Source organism: Geotrypetes seraphini, chromosome 4 (assembly GCF_902459505.1).
Source record: "Geotrypetes seraphini chromosome 4, aGeoSer1.1, whole genome shotgun sequence".
NCBI lineage: Eukaryota > Metazoa > Chordata > Amphibia > Gymnophiona > Dermophiidae > Geotrypetes > Geotrypetes seraphini.
Window position 1 is genome coordinate 104,945,189 of NC_047087.1, and position 25,931 is coordinate 104,971,119.

General features: G+C 42.8%; 1 protein-coding gene across 1 annotated transcript in view; it reads right to left on the reverse strand.

Annotated features, from left to right (window-relative positions):
- Positions 1 to 25,931, reverse strand: part of HGD (homogentisate 1,2-dioxygenase) — a 96,113-nt gene that overhangs the window by 54,407 nt on the left and 15,775 nt on the right. The window contains exons 2-3 of the mRNA XM_033940322.1: positions 4,430 to 4,501; positions 2,221 to 2,309 (exon numbers count right to left, since the gene is read on the reverse strand). Of these exons, the coding sequence (XP_033796213.1) occupies positions 2,221 to 2,309; positions 4,430 to 4,501 (161 nt within the window). The remainder of the gene's footprint in view (positions 1 to 2,220; positions 2,310 to 4,429; positions 4,502 to 25,931) is intronic.

The window sequence follows — 25,931 nt, forward strand, 5'->3', positions numbered from 1 at the left end:
AATGAGTCCTTCAATAGGTAATCTATAAACTAGAGCTGCTTGACTTAGCAGTTAAGAGTGTAGCCCCTATGATTTCAGGGTGCCAACCAGACTGAGGTTGTAATTAGATCCCCACTGCAAATTTTTGTCTTATAAGTAGAAAACAAATGTCTAATTTGGGATGTTTACGATTAGCAAGGTACTTTACAAAAGGCTTGCTGAATGCAGAACCCATTGTAAAATATCTATAAGGATACAGGAAATGCACACAGCTGATGTGGTCATTTCACGAGAAAACATATTCCAATTAAAAGTGGCAATCTTGCAGTTCATATATTAATAGCAGATTTCATAAAACTGAATATCCATGAGGATCCAGGTGAACAAAATTTTGTAATGAAATTTTGAGGTGCTTTTAACACCAGAGGTAGGCACACTTGCCCCCTTAGTCACTAGTGCAAACTCCAGGTCCAAATAAGCAATGGGGTAGAACCAGGAACGATTCAGACTTTCCTTAAAGAAAACCAGTTGGCAATTAGAAGCCACCAGATGAGCCTATAAAATTAGTATGTGAGAGGCTGCTTCATTATACTGCCATGTCATTTTTAAGACATCGGCTAAGGAAATAATTTGGGAAAAATGTGCTTCTTTTCTGCGGCACAGAAAAGATCCCAATCAGAGGCTGCATCTTCCCCCCTCCCTCTACTTCCTGGCCAGTCTGTTGTGCTTTGTGATTCAAAATATGACAATCCCTCTGGAAACAGAGGGAAGAGAATGGCCTGAGTCGCTGGCCTGCTGCTGGAACTGCACTGGGCTAGAGACAGGGCAGCCAGGATGTAGAGCAGTGGTTCCCAACCCTGTCCTGGAGGACCACCAGACAGTCAGGTTTTTAGGATAACCCTAATCAATTTGCATGAGAAAAATGTACAGAGGAGAGAATCCTGCATTCATCGTGGGCCTCATCTGTGGCAGCCTCCTTGGAGCGGCTGGGGCACGGGCAGTGTGTCTGGGAGGGAATGTATGGATGGGAGAACATCGCAGGGGAGGAGACATAGACATCCTGGGACTGTCGGCCAAGTCTCTTCCCTGAAAAAGCCCTTTTTCTGGAAACTAAAATCTTGTTAAAATGTTTATTTTATTTTTATTTTTCCTCTAACTCTACTTTTCACTTCTCTATTACCCTCCAGGTACTTTAGTTAGATTGTGAGCCTTCGGGACAGTAAGGGAATTTTTCAAGTACCTTTCCTATTTCTAATCTTAATGTATATTTTCTGTAAACCGCTTAGAACCTAACGGATGTAGCGGTATATAAGAAATAAATTACATTACATTACATATATTGGAGGCAAATCTGCCCCATGTGTATTCACTAGGACTATCCTGAAAACCTGACTGGCTGGTAGATAGGGCTGGGAACCATTGATGTAGAGGATGAATTTGCAGCCTGAAGTGCTGACTTCCCAGTAGTTTTCTGCTGCAGCCAAGAGGTTTGTGGAGCACTAGAAAGGAGTCAAAGGATGGGAGGAGAAGGGAGAGTAAGCAAGTGAATTAATGCAAGCAAAAAAAAATGAGTAAGTGGATGGAAACCAAGAGAGTGAGCATGTAAGGGGGTGGGTGGGAGGAACTAGACAAGAAAATGAGTAGATGGGGTAAGGGGAGAGCAAGCAAATTAATGGAGGGCAGGGAAATGGCATGTGATTGAGTAAGTGGATAAGGCAAAATTGAGTGAAGGGATTGGAAGGAAGTGTGGAATGAGAAGGGGTATGGGCAAAGAGTGAGTGTGGGGATTGAAGGAGATGTGTATAATAGTGAGAGATGAAAATAGTGTTCAGAGGAAGGCTGCAATTAGATTGTCTCACTCTACTGATCCTCCTTCCTCTACTCTTTGCCTTATCCATTTATCCCTTTTGCCTAAGATCCCATTTCCATCTGCTGAAGTTCCCCATCTTCCCCCATCTCAGAGTTGCCTTCTCCTTCCCTTTTCTCTATCCATCTCCTCCTCAGCACTATTCACAACGATCCCTTTGAAAATCTGTCACAGGAAATAGGGGGTGGGGGTGGGACCACTGTAACAGCAAGTTGGCAAGATATTAAACAGACATTAACAGTTTGGAGAGCATCACATCTCAATATGCAATCTGAAGTCATCTCACTATGGGTAAGGTCTTGGAATCATTTTTAAGGTTTTTGGATGGGGAAGACGACCAGTGGAAGAGTTTCAGAAACACTGAATTATTCTACCTCCTTTTATTTGTGGCTCTTGGACAAGTGAAAGCGGATCCAGACAGCTGCTCTGCATACAGGCCGTAGGGGCAGACCTGTGGATTATTCTGAAATATGAAAAATGACAGCATTAATAATCTATAGGGGCATGCATGGATATAAGAAGGGGCTTATTTTTGGTCATTTTGGTTTAGTGCTTTGTAAATTGTTTTCTTTTCCTAGCTATATTGTTTCATTGTATTACGTATTACATTTTTACAATTTAATAATGCATGCTGTAATGTTGCAAATATTGTACTCTGAAAATGCTTTACTGCATGTATTACAAAATGTGAGATGTGAAGGGGTATTTTTGATATGACGTCTGAATCCAAGTTTATACATTATGGAAGCCACACAAAAATCTTGCATAAAACAAGCCATTGGGATGTAGGAGGGACCAGCATTTTTAGTAGACTGGCCATACAGCCATCCCAACAGAGCAGTGGGGCACCCTAGGAGGCACGTCAGTAAACTTCACATAAAAAGTCCCAGGTACACATATCATAACCAGCTTATATTGTATGGTGAGTCATCCAAAACCCACCCAAAACCTACTGTACACCACACCAATAGCCCTTATGCCTGCAGTGAAGGAAGGAAGGAAGGGGTCCTTGAATGTATCCCAGCCAGCAGAGGGTCCACCAGAGTAATCTCACCCTAAGCCTCTTGGGAACCCCTTCACAAGACCACTGGACTAAGGAAGAACAGAACGGGAGTTCTTGGCAACAAGGATTCCTATGGGCAAGCCTTGGGGGGGATGGATGCTGGCATCTGCCTAATCCCCAGTATGCTCAAACCTTAACATTTTGACCAAAGGTTGGCCAAGAGCACAAACCATACCATTATGGCCAGAGGTGACCAGAGAGTGGATGTGACCACAGAGTGACTAGAGGTGACAAGAAACCAGCAGTGACCACATGTGATCAGAGATTGGAAGTGACCCCAAAGGGACTGGAGGTGACCAAAGACCAGAAGGGTCCCAGAGAAACCCAAAGGAAAGGGAATAATCACCTGAAAAGAAGACTCATCTAATTGACTATCCACAGTTGTGTAACTTTTACAGAGTTTTCAGAGGCTGTAACAATTTATAAATGATTTATTAGCATATGAATAAAGCTATCTCTAAACCATTTACAGCACAATCCTCTACACTAACAGCTATATTTCATTAATTAGATCACCTCTTCCAAAATAGTATCATGCAAGTGTTATCTATCTAGGTATTCCTTCATGTTCTTTAAGAAGATTGTAAACTGAAGAATGCGGCCATGAGACTTTTAGTTAAGGCACAGGTTAGGGACCATGTAACCTCTTTAGTAATGAAATACCACTGGCTTTCAATTTAATATCACTGAATTTAAAACTTTAACACTAGTCCATAGAGCATTTTATGGTACAATTCCTTCTTTCTTAACATCAATGGCTGTACTATATGCACCTTCTAGATCACTATTCATTAACAGATCATAGAGTGGTCATTCTCCATTTATTTAAAGGCCATGGGACTGTATTATTTTGGCAAGCTCTGCAGTTTTGGAATAAATTACCTTCTGAGCTTTGTAATGAAGCTTCTTTAAAGAAATTTAACATTTTAAAAGACATGTATTATTTTAAATAGGCATTTGGCCTTCCTGGTGAAGAGCTGCATTGTTGGCTGGAGGTTTATTGCAAATGACACTGTAAATGACTCATTATAGTGACTTTGTTGTGCTTTATCAAATTTCTGTATATTTTAGAATGGATTGTAAACTGCTTAGATCCCATCTAAAGTGTAGGTAGTACAGTAAACCCCTGCAACTTCGAGGTTTGTGAATCGCGGACTCAGTAATTCACGGTATTTTCCGACCGCCTCTTCCTGGTACTAAAGTCAGGCTACACCAATCAGGAGCTGCTTTGACACGCTATCTGTTGTGTCAAAGCAGCTCCTGATTGGTGTAGCCTGACTTTAGTACCAGGAAGAGGCAGTTGGAAAATACTGAGAATGATTTTTAGCACCAGCTGGTGCCCCAGCTGCCCTCTCCTGTCTTCGATCAGCTCCTAAACTGCATTTGCGGTTTTTTGAAATTCGTGGGTGTTTCTGGAACGGAACCCCCACGAATTTCAGGGGAGTACTGTTTAGGAAATTAAGAATAAACAATGCGATTGGATTAAACTTGCAGAAATAGTTGTAAGAAATCTGCAGTACCTGTCCCTGTGGTAAAGCTCCGGGGCAGCGTGGATCCTCTGAGGTCAACTCATTACCAAATCCAGATAGGTACTGAAAAAAACAAACAAACATACAGAAAATGCACAACATTCACATGAATCTTATATTAAAATATAAAATTTTGTGTAATTTACTGTCCAAAGGTCCCTGCAGTAAATGTACCGAAGCACATTGGAATCAAATGGGTTTCGGTACATTTGTCATGGAAGAATCACTACTACGGCTTTGTAAAAGGGGCCCTAAATTTATACGAGGTATATATTAAAAAAAACAAACTAGAACAACAGCTACATCAAGGGGCTCATTCTAGTTGCCTGAGCCACCTGTTGCTTTTGAAGTGTGGACCCCAGAGTGTGGTGCAGTGGTTAAAGCCACAGGCTTAGCACACTAAGGTGGTAGATTCAAACTCACGCAGTTCCTTGTGACCCCGAGCAAGTCACTTAATCCCCCCATTACTCCAGGCATATTAGTCATATTTTGAGCCCACCGGGACAGACGGAAAAATGCTTGAGTACCTGAATAAATTCACGTAAACTAATTCTGAGCTCCCTTGAAATAAATAAATAAAGTATCAGCCTCCTTTCAATCATAGCCCTCCCCCCATACACACTGAACCCCAGCAGCAGCCCCTTTAGGCTTCTGTATATAGACCATTGGACAAACCAACAGAGTGGTTCACAAAAGCAAAAAAAAAAAAAAAATCATTAGAAAAGTTAACAGTAGTCATTTAAAAAGTGATCATTAATACAGGTTACAATAAAATTATATAAAAAGTAAGAGTATAATAAAAGTTCAGGAATCAATACAAGAAAAACTAAAGGATAAAGAGAAAAGAGAAAGCAATGACATTATAAAAACTTCAAGAGAAGCCACGTACCTTCCAATCCTAGCTCCTCCCAACCCCAGCATCAGCCTCTTTCCAGTCCTAGTTCCCCAATATCACAGTATCAGAATCTCCAGCAATCAAGTCCCTTCAAGCCAAAGTTTCTCCCAGTTATCAGTCACTTATGCACCAGCCCCAACATGAGCCCTATTCTTCTTTGAGCTCCCCATCAGCTCCCTTCCAATCTTAGCCCCCCCTTACAGGCAGAATACCCGCACCCACTTTAATCCTTTATACAACAAGATGAACTTGTTCATGCACTCCCATAATTGTACTTTTCTGAGATCTGCTAGTATTACTACCGGAACAAGAACCCCTATATCTATCTATCCTGACATTTCAATAAGTCTTGTATCCCAATATCACAGTATCCCACTTGTTGACCTTTTTTTCACCAGGTTTCTGAGATGCCTATTATGTCAGTATCTGTATTTAATGCCATTCACTGTAACTCGTCAATCTTATTATATTCAGTGTTTCTTTAAATGCTGGCCACCACCAGCTGAGTTTGACCCGGATATTCAGTGTTAGCCCCTATCTGGGTACTGGTACTGAATATCCGGGTCTAGGGTGGCTCAGGAGTTACCCAGGTGCTACCCAGATGCTGTTGATATTCAGCATTGGTAACCAGATAGATACCTGGTTAACTTAGGACAGCTTTTTTACTGTCTTACTTTAATAAGATAGTTATCTGGGTATACTGCAGCATATTGGCAGTGCTCGGGTAACTTCCAGCTCTGACCTAACTTTGACCCCAGATTACCCTGTCACTAACCAGATACTCAGTGGCATAGCAAGGAGGTTTGCGCCATGTGCCTCCCCATGCTCCCCTTGTCATTGCTGCACTATGCTCCCCACACGCTCCTCTTGGCATCACTATGGCACGTGCCCCAAACCTCTTTAAATCTTCACCAGCCACAAGCAATGTTTCTGACTGCTGCTTGCACTGGCCTCAATTTCTCTGATGTCACGTCCTGGTCCCCACCAATAGGAAGTGACATCAGAGGGAGGGATAAGGCCAGTGCAAGCAGCAGGTAAGACATGCTGCTGATAAAGATTTGAAGAAGAGAGGCACAGAGGAAGAGGAGATTTGCTGATGCCCCTGCCAAAGCAGTGCCCAGGTCAGTCTACCCTCCCCCCCCCACACACACACACACCATGCTAATGCAGACAGTGATGCTGAATATCACTCTGCCCACCAGCACTCTCTAATTATGTGCTGCTAAATATCCTATCAGAACCCAAATAGTGTTAATGAAGTGGGTAGGAGGGAGCCTTTTCTTCCTTGTTAACTGAATATTGCTGCCTTAGACTTCTGGTATCTGTGTACAAACACTTAAATGAATTCTTTTTAACCTACTTACTAGCAATTGATCTGGTAATCTGGAACCAGCTCTTTGCAACTCCTCACTCTCAGAATACTCTAATTTACCTTTTGTATTCTTTCCACCCAATTGAATGTTGAAAGAAATTGTGCATAAGAGTGTCTGCAAACATAACAGAATGGGACCAAATTTACCCCCTCCTTTACAAAGCCACGCTAGCATTTTTCACACTGGCTGTGGCGGTAACAGCTCAGACACTCATAGGAATTTTATGAGCATCGGAGCTGTTACTGCGGCAGCTGACACTAAAAATGCTAACATAGCTTTGTAAAGGAGGGGGTTAGTGTGAAGGAAAACCATGGCAATAGTAGAATGGGTAAAAATGAATTGATTTTTTACTCTTTAGAAAATTACAAGGAATAGGGGAAACTCAATGAAGTTACATTGAAATATCTTTAAAACAAATGGGGAAAAAAATTTCACTCGATAAATAGTTAAGCTCTGGAACTTGTTGCCAAAGGATATGGTAACAGTGGTTAGGGTAGTTGGGTTTAAAAAGATTTGGACAAGTTCCTGGAGAAAAAGCCCATAGTCGGCTATCGAGACAGACATGGAGGGAGCCACTATTTGCCCTGAGATTGGTAGCATGAAATGTTGCTACTATTTGGGTTTCTGCCACGTACTTGCAACCTGGATTGACCATTGTGGAAACAAGATATTGGTCTAACCCAGTATGGCTATTTCTATGTTCTTAACTGTAGAAAAGGCACATTGTACTGACCATAGCTTTACTGGACAGTTTACAGTTTCCTTGAACAGTCTTTGTAGATTTCCTCACTGAAATCTCCTCAATCTCTGTACAGGAAACAGGACTCCTCTGAATGGCCAAACACTATTCAACTCACTCTGAGTTATATTGGCAATTGTATGAAACTCCTATTAGTTAACCCTTATTTTTGTAGTCTTAGTGTTATCAGCCAGACTCTGTAGTTCTTGAACAACTTTCTTTAATAACATGAAGTAAAGAATAAACACAATTGATGACTTCAAGGCAGTTCAATTTTCACAGAATCTTTTCACTCTACAAGCCCATCCTATTAAAAAAAGGGAGCTGGGAGTGTGTCCACACCTTATGGAAATAACACTGTTCTCTATACTTAGATATAACACTAAGCTGTGTTAGATTGTTAGAAATAAAGGGTGAAAACCTGGTGGAGAACAGTGCTAGACTCAGGTACTCAAACAGCCATGCGGTCTGCAAATATGGCAACTGTTTTCTCTCAAACTGAAGAAGGCAGCGGGCTTAAGCTCTGTGGATGCAGCCTAGCTCTCTGGAAGACGCAAAGGCCTCTGGGGATTTAAGTCCACAGAGCACACCTTACTTATACAATCTTAGCATAAACATTGGAACTTGTTCTTATACAAGAAATTGAGCAAATGGCCACACAAAATGGGGGCAGAACACACATCAAATTCACAAATGGGTCAGACCAAATTTGGGTTCCAGAGAAATAAAGTCCCTTAAAATTGTCTCTCTGCATTTTTCTAGAAGGGAGAGTTTCAGTACATATAGCATGGAAACACAGCTGAGCTGCTGCCTCAACACGCTGATGTTGTGAGATCAAATCCCAGCACTGCTCCTTGTGACCCTGGGCAAGTCACTTAATCCTTCATTGCCTAAGGTACAATAAATACCTACATATACAAGTATATAGGTATACTGTATACCTGGTATACCTATATATACCTGCTTTGAATGGCATAGAAGTTCCATTCCCTTTCCTCCCTGTTAGATAACTGCTCCTTTCAGACTGCTCTTTTCAACACAGAGACAGCACAGATACATATACATACACATATAGAAACACTAACATAGATGTAAAAACACATACATGAACACATATGCACAAATATAAAACACACATACACAGACATAGATATACCCACAGACAGACACATATGTATGCAGAGAGCTTGGAAATTATTCTATAAGGCATGTTCACTGTGATTTCTCCACCATACCTCCTTTCCTCTTCACCATACTTCATATAGGGAGCAGCACAGAATACAGTAGTATAGTGACTGTATTAAGCAAGCCTAAACTAAACATATACGTACATTATCTAGACAACAGGTGAATATTTTAAAGCCTACCCTCATCTACTCCAAATCCAGCCCCTTCTTATATGGTTAGTATCCGATCATTCAGTCAGATATTTGCCCCAATACTACTATACATATAAATTTCAAAAATATACAGATGATGAAGTTATATGTTCACCTTGACACCTGTGAACATATAATGTATTTTTAATATTTGGCTGATGATGACTAGCTGCTTCTCCATGGATATTACTGATGAAATTCAACTTGTGCATCTTTATGTTCTGGAAACTTCACTGACATGAATATATTTAGAAATGTAGCCTACAACATATATTCTGTATGGGAGGGGGAAAGGATATAGACACTCTTTATGGCATGTGCCTCAAATTCTGAAATCATTAAGAAGTTGATAGCAGAGTCGACTTAATCTATTGACCGAGTGAGGTTCTGGCCCAGGGTACCAAATGCCCAGGGCCGTGACATCACCAGCCCATCACTTAAGCTTTGAGATGACTTGAACACTCTCTAACTCCTCCCTCCTCCAACTCTACTGCATGATCCTGACAAGATGCGGCTTCATAGGCCAGCTGCTGTGAGGGTAGTGGGCTAGTGTCAGAGAAGAGAGGTCCCTCCTCCATCCTGATGCTGCTGCTTGTTACCGACACTGGTCCTCCCTCCTTGTGGCAGCTGGCCTATGAAGCTGCATCCTATTGGGACTGGGCAGTAGCTTCAAAGGAGGAAGGAGGGAACTGGTCTAGGGGCGGGGCATGAGGGCACTGAAAAACAATGGGTCTGGGTTCAGGGTGCCAAAACAGAAGTAGGTCCAGGGCACCATAACCTTTTGAGACAGTCCTGGTCCTCAGGCAGATGAGGAAGGGAAGAGAGGGGAGGACCTTGTCAGTACATGATAGCAAGGCCAAATGTCTAGGGCAGGGGTAGGCAATTCTGGTCCACAAGAGCCGGAGCCAGGTCAGGTTTTCAGGATATCCACAATGAATATGTATGAGATGGATTTGCATGCACTGCCTCCTTGAGATGCAAATCTATCTCATGCATATTTATTATGGATATTCTGAAAACTTGACCTGGCTCCGGCTCTTGAGGACTGGAATTGCCTACCCCTGGTCGAGGGTATATGTATACACATTCTGGAGGGAACCACAATCTGTGTTTTCTGCCTAAAAACTGAGACAGCTGGAACAAATGGGGACAGAGGATTTCAAATGAAAAAAATAAAGGGAGGGTGGGGAATGAACTCCAGCTGGAAATGAAGACTCATAGTGGTGTGTCCCAACACAGGCTGGTTTCAATTCAAGTTGAAGTCCAAAGAGCCAAAAATAGAAAATTATTTCCACAAATAATTTAAAAGGCACTGTAATACTCATAGAATCATAACTCTAGATATAAACCTCTCAATGCTGCAGTTATTAAGGCTGCTAACTGTAGCCTTGGCTATGAGCCTGGCCCTCTGCACTTGTTAAGGATTCAATGCACACAGCATTTTTGGAGACGATTCCCTTCAGGCGTCAGGTTTTAAGGATGCAGTAGAAGAACTAATTTTTGGTTAAAGCTGATACTACTCAAACTCCAAATAAACGTTAATGTTTTAGGGTGAAGAGTTGTTGGATTTTGAAGGATTGTTTACACACATCCTTAAAAAAAAAACCCCATTCAGAGCCCTATGCTTTCAAAAGAGAAATTCAGATAAAGGACAGATGTGTCACACACACACACACGGAGAGGAGGAGGATTTTGTGTTTGTATCTGGATCCTTCTGTGCTTCTTGGGATAAAATTATCCATATGTTTAAATGTCCTGTGTGATGAGACTTTGGTTGTGTTTCTATATATACAGATATACACCCAAGCTGCAACTCAATTAAATAGACCAAATAGTATGCTCCAACCAGTGCAGTCCTGGCCAATGGCTGCTGTTTGGCTGACTGTCAAAAATACAGCAGAGTGATTAGCGTAGGACTGCAGCATCTTAGGAATCAATGAGGCTCTGCTAACTGCATTCACCTTTTCTAAAAAACCCGACGTCCAACTTGGACAGTTTGTAGGGCCAGTGTGCCCAAGGCTTCCTGTGGCCTGTATAGGATGCCAGGACATTGTTCCATTCAGATCTATCTTAAAACGCCCAAGGTAAGAAAGCTCTACGCTTAAGTCTCCAGGGGGCACATTTGCTGCATGCAGGATTTTCTAATCTACATGTTAGAGCAAGTCATTAATCGGACACTGAGCTATTCAAGCAGGACTGCGTGCAGCTGTGATGAAGCAGCTTATGGAACGCTCTCAAGCTCATTTTGTTGATAAACGAGGCCCTACATTTTCAAATTTACATCTTTTGTGACCGTTCCTGATCATTTATAAGTAGCAGCAGCAGCAGCGGTCGCTTTTAAAACCAATGGAAAATTAGTTTAAAGAGTATTTTGAACAGTTTTCTGATTTAAAAAAATGACAACTTAAGAGTCCTTTTATTAAGGTGTGCTAACTGATTTAAGCACATGCTAATGACTAGCGCACACTAAATGATAAAATGTGTTTTATCATTTATTGTAGTGGCATCAGTGGTGGAGCCTCCCTGCTCCTTCCCACCCCCATTTCACACTTCTCACCCCAATTCCACACCTCCCCACCCCCACATACCTCTAAACCTTCGCCAGCGTGAGTGGTTTTGGCAGCATGCTGCTTGCACCAGCGTTGGATTTCCCTCTGATGTCACTTCCTTACCCCATGACCCGGAAGTGACTCAGAGGGGAGCCAGGATGGCACAAAGCAACAGGCAGAAGTTGCTTGCGCTAGCGAATATAATACAGAGGTACAGGGGAGGGGAGGGGTGGCGTGGCAAGGTGCAGCCAAGAGGAGGCAGCGCCCCCCTCTACCGACTCAGCACCCAGGGCGGTCCGCACCCCCATTTACTATGCCACTGAATGGCATGCTAATCATTAGCATGAGCTAAATTGGTTAGCACACCTTATAAAAGGACCCCTAAGTTTGTTGATTCTGCCCATTCTTAAAGTAGGTTCATAAGAACATAAGAATAGCTTTACTGGATCAGCCTGTTCTCATGGTGGCCAATCCAGGTCAGTAGTACCTGGCCAAAACCCAAGGTGTAACAATATTCCATGCTACCGATACAGGGCAAGCAGTGGCTTCCCCCATGTCTTCTTCAATAACAGACTAGAGTTCATGCCAGATACAAACACATCATCTTATTCATCTAAACTCCTCCTTCAGCTATTTCCTTACCCTCATATTTCTCCTTTCCCCTTTCCTCTCAAACCCCTTGCCTTTGTGCTGCCTATTTTCTTCTCCTCTTCCCCTCACTCTCTCCTGTCTATTCCATCTGTCTTCTGTCACTTTCTCCTTTTCAGTCACCGTCTCTTAGCTCCTCTATCCCATCCTTTCTGATGTTCATCTGCCTCTTCCTTGCCTCTTCTTCATACTCATCCCATCCTTCCATTACAAGTTTCTTCCATTTATTCTCTCCCTCACTGCTCTCATAGACAGGCTAAAGAGCGACAAATCGCCAGGTCCGAATGGCATTCACCCAAGGGTACTCAAGGAACTAAGGAACGAAATAGCTGAGCCACTTCAACAAATATGCAACCTATCCCTAAAAACTGGAGAGATTCCGGAAGACTGGAAAATAGCAAATGTCACGCCCATCTTCAAGAAAGGCTCAAAGGGAGACCCAGGAAACTACAGGCCGGTGAGCTTGACCTCAGTCCCGGGAAAGATGATGGAAGCACTGATTAAAGACAGCATCTGGGAACACATCGACAACTATGGGCAGCTAAAGTCGAGCCAGCATGGCTTCTGCAAGGGCAGGTCATGCCTCACGAACTTATTATACTTCTTTGAGGGGGTAACCAGCCAGGTGGATAAAGGGGAATCCATAGATATCATTTATCTTGACTTCCAAAAAGCCTTCGACAAGGTGCCACACAAAAGACTACTAAGGAAGCTATGGAACCATGGGGTGCAAGGGGAGGTCCACCGATGGATCAAAAACTGGCTGGCAGACAGGAAACAGAAGGTTGGAGTAAAGGGACATTACTCAGACTGGCAATGGGTCACGAGCGGAGTTCCACAGGGGTCGGTGCTGGGACCGCTCCTATTCAATATATTCATTAACGACCTGGAAGCAGGAACAAAACGTGAGGTTATTAAATTTGCGGATGACACCAAACTATATCGCAAGGTCAATAACATGGAGGACTGCGAAGATCTCCAAAAAGATCTGACAACACTAGAAAAATGGGCCAAAAAGTGGCAAATGAGTTTCAACATAGGGAAATGCAAGGTCATGCATATAGGGAAAAAAAACCCGATGTTCACTTACAAAATGGGGGGATCAGCGCTAGGGGTGAGCGACCTTGAAAGAGACCTGAGAGTGATGGTAGACACAACATTGAAGGCGTCGGCGCAGTGTGCCACGGCCTCAAGGAAAGCAAACAGAATGTTGGGTATCATTAAGAAGGGTATCACGACCAGGACAAAGGAAGTCATTCTGCCACTGTATCGTGCTATGGTGCGCCCACACCTGGAGTACTGTGTTCAGTTCTGGTCGCCGTACCTCAAGAAGGACATGGAGGTACTTGAGAGGGTCCAGAGAAGAGCAACTAAGCTAATAAAGGGCATGGAGGACCTCTCATATACTGACAGACTGAAAAAGCTAGGGCTTTTCTCCCTGGAAAAGTGGAGACTTAGAGGAGACATGATAGAAGCCTTCAAGATCATGAAGGGCATAGAAAAAAATAGACAGGGACAGATTTTTCAAATTAAGGGGATCAATAAGTACAAGGGGGCACTCAGAGAAATTGAAAGGGGAGAGGTTTAGAACAAACGCCAGGAAGTTCTTTTTCACACAGAGGGTGGTGGATACATGGAACGTGCTACCAGAGGATGTGATAAACAGGAGCACACTACAGGGGTTCAAAGAAGCTTTGGATAGGTACTTGGAAGACAAAGGGATTGAGGGGTACAGATAAGAGTAAAGGTAGATTATAGGGATAGGATTAGAGGTAAGTTACAAAATTAATCAGGGACCACTGTTCAGGCACTAGGCCTGATGGGCCGCCGCGGGAGCGGACCTCTGAGCAAGATGGACCTCTGGTCTGACTCAGCGGGGGCAACTTCTTATGTTCTTATATTCATTTGCCCTCATGCCATCTCAAGCAGTTCTTTTCCCTCCATCATTTTGACCCTTCTCTTCCTCACTTTTCACCTGATCATTTCTCTAGGATCTCAATGATGATAAATTGGCAAAATACTCCTTCATGTCAATCTGACATTACCCCTCCACTTCTATTGCCTGTCACCCTTTTATTGTCTTTATCTTGCCCCCTATATGTTACTGATGGTCTAATTCTCTCTAATCTCTTTCCTTCTTTTTAATCTCTTTCCCTCGGCTTCTCCTTCGGTGTTTCTACTATCTTTTCTTTTCCAGTCTTCTCCACCTTCTCTCTCATCTGCTCTATCTTTCTTCCAACCTTTCTTTCCATACCATTTCTTATTCCTCTCCTCTTTCTCCTCTCCTGCTTCTCTCACATCCACTCACTGGAGAAAGGGCTGATCCTCTAGTAATGGTAGCACTGGAAGCTTTTTTTTTTTCTAAATTAGTGGACTTTTAGATATGGGTAAGTTTTTTAAAACCTGAAAACTTCTGAAATGATAGCCTATGACTAGAGAATGACACGGTGACAAAATTCATCACCGTCCCCGTCCCCGCGGATAACCGCGGGAAATAAACCCATGTAATTTTCTAGTGTCTATTTCATCCTCTGTCCTTCTACACCAGCATTATTCAAAGCAAAGCTTGCGGGTCAGTGGTTGTGGCCATTCATACTCTGATTCTTCCCTCTTTCCTTAAAGAATGACATGAAGATGGTTTCCCGCGGTTATCCATGGGGACGGGAACGGTGATGAATTTTGTCACCGTGTCATTCTCTACCTATGACAAAATGGCTTTATGCTTGTGTTTCTACTAACGTTAAAGGCCACACTGTATGACCAAGGCGGTGTCTCTTCTTAGAACCAAGTTCAACTGAGCACCTTCAGAATGGTGGATTTAAGTGAGACTGGCTAGGTTGACTAGCAAGACAACAACAACTTTTCTAAAACTCTGGCTGGAGTCTGGTTTGTATTCGATATGGATACAGGTCGTCAAAGTGCCAATAATCAAACTGCATTTCTGGACGTATCCAGGGACTTTTTAGGCCTCTGAATGCCGCTGTGCTCCCAGAGCTGAAAGGGGCATATATGGAGGAGTGGTTAGGGCGGTAATTGGGTGGAATGTGGGCCAACCTACACTTAGTCGTCTTGCAGGGATAATCTAATGTTTCACAAGACTTCCTGGATGAAACTTATACGTTGTGACTTAGATGATGTAAAAGCAGGTATAAGTGGCAAAAAGGTATCCAAAGTGACCAGATAACCGCTGCAGAGACAATGTAAAGACCCACACACACTCCCCCAGTGATCACTGACCCCCTCACACTGCCACAAATATCAGAGTATAAAAGGAAGTACCTGTCTCTGAACATCAGGCTACTTTACTGTAGCTTATATGTATTCAGGACAGTAATGCTTAGCCCAAACCACTTTGTGCTGATGCTCAGTCGACTGTTCATCTGTATGCATAACTTTGTTTGCACATGCTCAGAAAGGTATGTGTATAGAGACCTGAGAATTGTAGTTAAAAAGCCAGCAGATGTTTCCACTGCAGAAAGTGCGTCTAGACCAGGGGTGGGCAAACTTTTTGACTCAGGCCACAATAGGTTCTTAAATTTGACAGAGGGGCCAGACCAAGAGCATCTTTCTATCTCTCCATCCCTCCCATCCCCCTGTGCAGCAGAACCCTTGCCCAGCTTCCATCCTTCCCTACCATTCTTTGTGCAGCAGAACCCTTGAGCACCCGCCCCCGCTGTGCAGCCGAACCACTCTCCATCCTTCCCTTCCATCCGAACCCCACCGACCGCAAGCCCTACATACCTCCCTCCAGAGCAGCATCCAGCCAGCAGCACTTTAAACAGATTGCTTCAAAGCCTTCTCTCGTTGCGGTCTTCCATGTGTCGCATTACTGATGACATCATCAGTGATGCAGCAGAGGGAATTCTCTGATGAGTGAAGGCCATGAAGCAGCCTGTTTAGAGTGCTGCCGGCCTGACGCTGCTCTGGAGGGAGGTTTGGAGGGCTCGCGGTTGGTGGGGTTCAGATGGTCGGTGGGTCAGATTAAAAAACTAAATGGGCCGGATATGGCCCGCGGGCCATAGTTTGCCCATGTCTGGTCTAGACCTATAGCAATATGATTAAGTGGCAGCAAGGTAAAGGGATGGAGGTGGAAATGGAAGGAAAGTAAAGGCCAGAGACAATACTTTTATAACTTTTTAGCAATTTCAGAATCTTTTTACCTTCCCTCATTGTTTGTTCCCTTTTTTATTTTTTATATTTTTAATCTTGTAACATTTTTAGCAACTTCCCTTTAGCAACCCAGTTCTGTCTATTTGCTGGGTTTTTTTACAGTTTAAAAAATTTTTTTCTGCCAACTGCTTAGATTATTAAATGAGGTGGTATATCTCACCCCCTATCCCCCATCACACCCCCTATCCCCCATCTACTAGTTATAAACCCCCTCCCCAACTATTCAGCTACCCACTGGTCATCAGTCCACCATTCACTCGCTAGTTCAGTCCCCCTGCCAGTTGTCATCCATCTATTCACTCATTACTAACACCCAGTACCCACCACCACCAGCAATGACACCATGAGATACATAAGCCTTCCCTTCTCCACACACATACACAATGGAATAATCAGGGGGAGACATATACCACCATATTATATATAGTAAATATCAGCAGATAAAGACCAGAACGGTCCATCCAGTCTGCCCATAAATTATATTCATTAAAAAATACATAATTAACTTGTGTCTTCTTTGATATTTCTGGGCCATAGACTGTAAAGTCTGGTATTGTCCTAGGTTCCAAATGCTGAAGTTGCCATCCAAGCTCACTCCAGCCTATTCAATCATCCCGTTGTTTGCAGGAAATCTACCGTAAAGTCTGGCCAGTAACATCCTCCTGTTCCATATTAGTGGAGTTCACATTGATGCCCACCCCAGCCCATCCTACACCGAATCACCATATATGGGACACAGACCATGCAGGTCTGTCCAATACCGGCCTTAGTTCTTTACTTTATATCCTTCATTTTCTAATTAGAGATCCTCTATTTTATCCCATGCTTTTTAAAATTTCATCACTATTTTCCTCTCTACCACTTCCCTTGGGAGAGCATTCCAGGCATCTACCACCCTCTCCGTGAAGAAGAATTTCCTAACATTGCTCCTAAGTCTTCCTCCCTATAACCTCAAATTATGCCCTTTAGTTTTACCATTTTTTCTTTTCTGGAAAAGATTTGGTTCTATATTAATGCCTTTCAAGAATTTAAATATCTGTATTATAGCTCCCCTGTCCCTCCTCTCCTCCAGAGTATACATATTAGTCTCTTCTTATATTTCTTTGGGTTCAAACCTCTTACCATCGCCTTCCTCTGGACCGCTTCAAGTCTTTTTATATCCTTCACCAGACACTATATATAAACACCATGGCACAGGGACACACTCCAAAGCACAAACATACACAGCCAAATAGCACAGAGATGGCTGGAGAGAGAGAATTTGGAGCACGGGTGTAGCTACAGATGGGCCTAGACAGCCCTTGCTTGCCCAGTTTGTGCTCGGGCCCATCTACCCAGCAACCACAGGCTGCCCTTGCCAACCCCCCCAGCCTGTGCAGCCTCTTTCCTACCTTCCCACCCCTCCCAGCCCATGCATCCTTTCTTGTCCTCTCCATGCCTTGCACACTACTGACAGCTGACTTGGATGCCTTCCCTCTGATACATTTGCATTTTGCATCATAGGGAAGGCTTCCAGGTCAGTCACCGGCAATGTATAGGACCCACTGCTGGGGTCTTGAAGAGAAAAAGGCTGCACGGGCTGGGGGGAGGGAAACAGAGAGGTTGCATGGATTGGGGGTGGGTGGCAAGAGAGGGAAAAAGAAAGGCTCCATGGGCTGGGGGTGGCATGAAAGGGAAAGAGAGAGACTATATGAGTAGGGCTACCATATTTGTGAAGTCAAAAAAGAGGACACATGACCCTGCCCACACTCCACCCATTTCCTTGGTCCCCCTTTCCATTCTCTGTACCCTACCAATGCTTCTCTCTCTTTCCCTTCCTCCAACCCTTCTCCCCCACAGGTGCTTCTCTCTGTCTCTCTCCTTCCAACCACCAACTCCCCCCCCCCCATTGTTGCACCTCTCTCTCCTGCCATCCTCTGCTCCTGCTGTTTCTGTCTCTCCCCTCCTATCCAGCACTACCCTATTCCATGCTGTATTCTCCAGCAGTCTCTTTCCATTATGCTTCTCCAGCCCTCCAAGCTGTTTCTCCTGCCTCCTTCCATACTATTTCTCTCTCCCTCCATCCATCCAAGTCTCCAGCCCTCCAAGCTGTTTCTCCAGTGCTCTTCCCTCCCTCCATGCTGTTTCTCCTGCCTCCTTCCATACTATTTCTCTCTCCCTCCATCCATCCAAGTTGTTTCTTCCAGCCCTCCTTCCATGCTGTTTCTCCAGTACCCCCATGCCGTTTCTCCAGCTCCCTCCCTCCTCCAACACTGCTTCCCCTTAATCACCATGCCCCAGCTTTGGAACTCGCTCCCAACTCATCTCAGAGAGGAACCCATACTCGAAAAACTTAAGAATTCCCTGAAAACTTTTCTCTTTAAGGATGCGTTTGAAACCTAAATCTATTTTCCTCAGCATGTCTTTCCTCTTTTTCTTGAAATTTGTATCTAGTCAAGTCCCCTTCCCTTCGTTTTTCCTTTAATGTGAACTTTTCTTTATACTATTGTAGTTCTTCCCCTATACTCTTTTTGTTCCTGAAGTCGTTGCCCATTGTGCATCATGTATTTTTGTATATTTCTCTGTATGCTTTGTACCCCATTTTTTATTATGTACAGTGCTTAGAAAGCTTTATAAGCATTTTATCAAATTTTAAATAAACTGTAAACTGACTCTCCTCCCCGGGCCCGGCTGCTCTAATTTAATCTTCGGGCAGCCAACAGCAGCAGCAGCAAGGTAAGCCTGCCCCGGAAACCACTTCTCTGCAGCAACGCCTCGCTGTAGGCAGTACCTGCAGCGAGGCGGCTTCTGGGGCAGGCCAGCAGCCACAGGCTCACCTCATTGCTGCTGATGGCTGCCCGAAGATTAAATTACAGCAGCTGGACCCAGGGAGGAGATAGGTGGGGGAGCCAAGAGAGCCAGCTAAACCCAGGCAGACTCCCCTATTTAAAAACAAACAAACATCCGGGCACCCAGTCCTCTATAAAGAGGACATTTTTGAGCTTTCCCTGACATCTGATAATGCTATGCACAGGCTGGGAGAGCGGCAAGAGAGGGAAAGAGAGAGGCCCGCCCATTTTGGGTTCAGGCCCGCCCATACTTGGATGTGTGGCTACGCTACTGATTTGAAGGGAGAGGGTATAGAGGCTAAAAAGAGGGCTATGGAGATTGTTTATGTGGTGGAGGTGGTGTTTGGAAGATAGGGACAATATGGAGCCTAGTGTGTGGTAATGGGACACTAGAGAGGCAAATGAGGCCAGACAAGTTGCCAGTTAAAGGATGAATGAGGCCTGACCACACACTGAGATGCCAGCCAGCTGCACAATACACCAACCAACATTCCAAGTCATAAGAAACATCTCTTCCATTTAGTAACTGTTTGTGGTTCATCGTTTTGGCACCATATATGCGCCCAATATTAATGGACTACATAATGCATGTGTAGTTTCTAATCCCACCCAGTGCACACCCATTCTCTGAAACACACCCCTTTTGGTTTTGCCTTTATAGAATACCACTGATCATGTTCCCAGCTTTTATAGAATCACCGTCTAAACCAGTGGTTCCCAACCCTGACCTGGAGGACCACCAGCCAGTCAGGTTTTCAGAATAGCCTTCATGAAAATGCATGAGAAAGATTTGCATGTACTGGAGTGACAGGAATGCTAATCTGTTTCATGCCTATTCATGAAGGTTATCCAGGACAGGGTTGGGAACCACTGGTCTAAACTTATAAGTCGCTTTACATATCGACACCATTTTTGTTAAAGTATCTCACTGTCACTCGAAATTCTTTTATATCACTGTACAGCAACAATGTGTAGCAACCATGGTATAAGAGAATGCAGTAGGGCCAACATAGTATGGTAAATATGGTATGCAGTAAAGCATAGTAGGACAAGGATGGTGAACAGCATGAGTGTGGTAGTAGAACATTGGATGACAGAACATGGCATGGTCAGACATAGAATGAAGCACATCAGCATCTGAGACTCGAGAAAGTGGAGAGTCGAGCCCTTTGTCAGAAGGTCTGGGGAATTTGAGTTGGCATACTCTCATGGAGGGCCAGGGGAAGAAGCGAGTTTTTATTGCCTTCCTGAAATTCAGTAGACCTTCTAACGATCTTATGCAGGTAGGTAGTTTGTTCCAGAGGCACAGTAGGTAGTGTGAGTAAGATCTTTTCTGGGCATTCTCAAGGCGGAGGGCGTGTCCAGAGAGAGCATGTAATTGCTTTCCTTCCATGAAACTGGGTTCTACTGCTACCTTCAAAGCATGCAATTTTCAAAAAGCTCTTTTTCCTGGGGAAATAGCAAATGGCTTTTGAAAATTTCTCTCTGCCTCACATAAGGTACCACCAGTGCCAGAACATATTGACTCGCATCACTTATCTGGCTGAGGTATGCAATTGCCCAGTGCTGACACATGTGATGTATGGATGCATAGAATTATAGAGATGGTAATACATGGTTAAGGAAATTGGCAATGTTATAAATTCATAGGCAAAAAGAACATTCGCTGCATTTCACATAAAATAAAGACTAGAATTTATTAGAATAAAATGGAAAGTTAACTATAATCCACAAATGTGAATTTCTTGTACACAGAGGCATGAGCATATAGAGTATAACTAATCAGCTCAGCAAGAAATCTTTAACCACTGTGTGAAGAAAGGGCATCAGAGGAAGCTTTTAGCTCTCATATCCCGTAATCTATATTGGATTTTTTTAGGATTAAAAATCTAATTGTCCATATGTCTTTTCTATGACAGAGATTGGCAGAACGTACTTTCTTCATCATAAGGACATACTGGGTGGAATATTAATGGATTCTGATTGCTATGCAGAAGGCTAATTCCTTTCACCTTGCTTTACAATAGTCCAAAGCAGCTATACAGCAAAACTTGCTCTGTACTGAAACAGCTTTCCTACCCTCTTTAGAGCTGCAGGATTTGTTGGCTATGTTCCATAGGGATGCAGGCACCTTTCTGGCATGCAATGCTTACTCCCTGCTTTGCCTATAGATGTACAGAGAGACACATCCCTACACTCCTTGTACCAAGATCATCCCTGCCAACCTTTGCAGGTTTTCTGGGACTGAGGAAAGCATTCTGGGGATGAATGATATATGTAGCAGAGGAAGGATGGTGGTGAGCTTGCCGCACAGGGAAAGGGATGGGAGAGACTCTGTAATTCAGATAATGCACCATATCATTGTGACAGGCTGTCTGTGGTGCATTGGCAGGACAAAGTGGCTGAGTCATTCTTTATCAGATGTCATGCCTAAAGCCATCTGGTAAAAAATAAATAATCTGCAGATAACTGCATTTAAAGCAGAAAGAAAGAAAAAAAAATGCTTCTCATTATAGAAGCCCTGGAAGACAGGTGGGGTAGAAAGCAGTTTTAAGAATAAAAGGGAAGACAACAGAGACCAGCCATTTGACCATGAGCTAGAGACATACCACAGAAAATGTTTTCAGTTCATTTTCAGATCACCTTTGGATATTTTTTCCCCCAATGTTGGACTTTATTTTATTTCACACATTCATATTAATATTTTTTAAACATGCATCAGAACTTTCTAGCATAACATGTTAATTCATAGGTTAATCACATTAATTTGATTGAGCATGCATTACATTTAAGGCACACCAACAAACCAAACATCCTAAAAACACATATCTATACCAGGAACTGAAGGACTTATCTCCTTACACAAGTAAGCATCAGATAAGCAAATGCACTGCAAAATGATTACATTTAATAAGTGTATTTATTATGCATTTTACACAGCCTAAGTCTCAGAGTCCTTTCTTGAGGTGTTTTCAAAAGTATGTCTCCTTATTTCTCATTCTTGAGGTAATAATACTCTGTGCATTCTAAGTGCATGCATCTCTTCCTTTCTGTTTCTCAGATGTGAAGCTTCTGTGGCACCTATTCCAACCTTTTCTGTCTGTTGTCTCTTTCTCACATTCACTCTTGTGTATGTCTATGGCATAGGATCTCTAAAGGAGAGGAATATGATGGCATGGATGAGCAGACTGAATAGGCCATATGGCCTTTATCTGCCTTCGTTTTTGACTGTTTTTAAATTTCCTCCTATTCCTTTAGCTCATACGTTCTCTGGCATTAAATTCCAAGGAAATACAGGAAGATTAATCAGCAGGTAGTGAATCGATGTCAAGACTTTGCACATTCTCTGACACAATTGAGAGGAGGTGGTAGGCTGCCAAGGATGGACCTGCTTGGCTCCATGCTCCAGCTAAGGCAATCAAGGATAAGAAGCAAGATCTTGCAGGTCATCACACTTGTATGTCTGTTAGCTGCAAAATGGCTTTAGCTGGAGAAATTGGGAAATAAAGTGTGGAGGGTGGGGACAACCTAGCAGATGGGATGGTCCAAATTTGGTATATGTCAACATCCACTATGTTAATGATATGTTTACCTGTAGTCAAATGAGAACAATTTTCAAACCTATTGCCCAAATAAATTGGAATTTATCTGGGAAAATTAGAATAGCTGAAAGCCGGCCTTCTCAGTCTAGCTACGAGTTCACATGACTCAAGTTAAAAATGGACTTTCTCAGTGTATGTTGAGGCAGACAGCCATAGGCCAAGGTTAAAACCAGACAGTTTTAGGGTACATTGAGGCAGGTGTACATTAACACTTTAAACTGTATGCACATGGTTTTGTTCCCAGTCAGCCTCATGTACAGATAGGAGATTCAAATAACATGATTCTTTATTTTAAGGGTAAGATATTTTCAAAGGGAAATGAGCCACAGAAGTTCCCTTTGAAATGATCTAGAACAGTGGTCTCAAACTCAAACCATTTGCAGGGCCACATTTTGGATTTATAGGTACGTGGAGGGCCGCAGAAAAATTGGTTAATGTCTTATTAAAGAAATTATAATTTTGCATGAGGTAAAACTCTTTATATTTATAAATCTTTCCTTTGAGAGAAGGGAGGCAAGATGGTGACCAAGTAGGAAGCGTGAGCTCGAGCTCGCTCATCAGCGTTCTAAAGATTTTCTTCAGAAAGATTTATAACTTACTCTTTCATGCCTAAGAGGAGAGGTAGGTAGAGGAGTTTCCCTCTGCCTGTATCATCAACGCCGCGACAAACTGTAATAACAGCTTTTATAGTTCCTTCAGCGTCGGGCATTTCTGGGACTGGATCCCAGGAGCGATTCAGCTTGGAAAGTGAAGTTTCACTCAGCCCATTGGGATCTGACCCGCCCTTTGGCGCTGTTATTTAGGCCAAGAAAACCCTGGCATAAATAAGATATGCCTACGATTCAGGCACCTACCAGTGTTTAAGTCCAGTTTAGGTGCTGCTAGACGCGAGTCTAACAAGACTGAAAGGCGCTGTGTACCGCATTTCTCGGCGTCTACATTTCAGGCACTGTTTATAGAATCGGAGTCCAAATTAATAGTTAGCTTTGCTGTAGAAATTTAAAAGTTATATAGATAGTTTCAGGCTGAATTAGGGGTGAGGCAAGAGCAGCCCTAAAAATTATCCAGATAACGGCAATATTCAGTCACTAAACAAATAAATTCATATAAACTTCATTCTTCATTTAGTCCTGCTACTAAAATTAGATCTAAACTGAAGAGTCCTGGCATGGTCACTAGCCTATATGTATGTTCAGCTCTGCCACCTATATGGACATATCAATGAAGTGTTGTCCAATGATTGTTCTAGATGAAAATTGACCCCATTATCTCTATATGTTTACATATCAAGAGATAATGTTTCATACCCTATTTCTTGCATTGTTTTATAGCATATCTTGTGATTACTGTAAAGCATTTTGGGCTGTAGGCACCGTGGTTAGAGCTACAGCCTCAGCACCCTGAGGTTGTGCGTTCAAACCCTGTGCTGCTCCTTGTGACCCTGGGCAAGTCACTTAATCCTCCACGACCCCAGGTACATTAGATAGATTGTGAGCCCACCAGGACAGATTGGAAAAATGCTTGAGTACCTGAATGTATACCACTTAGGCTATAAGTGGTATATAAATACTAAAAATAAAATAATGTCTTTTAGAGCCAGTCTGTGCATAAGGCAGAAAGACCTATGTATCTTCCACACTTGATGGCCAGTGAGGTACTTTGATTGTTAGATACCACATCTGTCTTGGCTTCTTGGACCTCTTTTCCCCGTTTGGTTTCAGTTCACGACTTGCTATTTTGTTGTAGGTGCCCCACATTGACGTCGGGATGGGGGGAGGCCACAGGGGCCATAGCCTCCCCAAAAATTGGCAGTCAGAGTCAATTATGGCTCTACTCCCCCACCCACCTCCTAAATCCTCCAGCAGCCGCTACGCAGCATCATTACAGAATGAAGACTGCCAGGCCTGCTTGTGTGTGTGAGAGAGAGAGAGAGAGAGAGAGAGAGAGAGAGAAAGAGAATAAGAAAGAGAGGCAGCCACAGTGCTATAGAAATAATAAATAGTAGTAGTTGTAGCTCTCCCCTCCCCCCCCCCAATACAAAAAGCATTCCACTGCCTATGGTGCCCAAACTATCTAAGTTTCCAATTCACTAGTTTCATACTAACTGGTGGCTTAGTTCTCTCTCTTATCACTTTGGTTTTAACCTTATTATGCGACTAGATATGCAGAATTCTTCTTAAGCTATATGAATCAAAACTGTCTGTTTTGGAGAGTTCCATTACTGGCCCAGTTTTTGTGCCATGTTTCACAGGACCATTATACATTTGTCCCATCTGTTCACAATTGCTGCTGCTTTATCAATTCAATTTTTTTCCCCAGTGTTGTTGGCATACGAGGGTTCTTAATCCAGTCCTCAAGACACACCTAGCCAGTCTGGTTTTCAGATAGCCCTAATGAATATATATGATTTAGATTTTCATGCACTGCACTCTCTCTCATGCATAGTCATTAAAAAACAGATTGGCTAGGTGTTATCTCAAGGACTGGGTTGAGAACTCCTGGTATAAGGATAAACTGAGGTGGTATATAAAAATACAAGATGTAGTAACATTTGAGCACTGGCACTCAAAAAGCATCTCTAAGAATGTCATCTTTCCAAATGAATAGAATTGCATATTTCTTAAGTTTAAAGAAATAAAATACTGCAGAATGATAAAAGCCCGAAGAAACATGAAATATTAAACAATGTTTATCGATTCGGATGGATCTGATGCAATGCCGGGCAGACTCGCTGAAAGCCATCTGCTGACCTATTTCTGTGACCTTTTCTTTATAAGATTAGACAGCAGGCAAGCAGAAAGAAAGGCTGGTGAAATATTAATACACACAGAAGTATAATTAGTGCCTGTGTTCAAGGATTGGCATAATTCATTTGTCTACATAATTATCGTAGGGTGACACTTCTAACAATGATTTATTTATAAATGGTAGGAGTTGCTCCCTAGGCAGAGATAAATGAATGCCACCTGGATGCCCGGTGACAGCTCAGCCACGTTATTGCTATTTTTTTCATGCAAGTTAGATGGACTATGAAAATGTCAATGTTTGTTTATTACAAATTAATGTTTCTTTACCTTAATTAAAATTAGAAAGGCATTTGCTGGAAGTTTTCACGACGCTTCCAAACTTGTTCTTTCTATTAAATATGGATGCCTATGTGTCTCTTATATATAAGAAGTCAAATCACAAATTTCTTATAGATTGATAACAGCAAATTAAAAGGTTGTGAAATGAACCAGGCCAAGCAAATGGCTCAAACGGCGAACATGCCCCATGCCATTTATTAGTAAGTGCAATAGACTGTCATTGC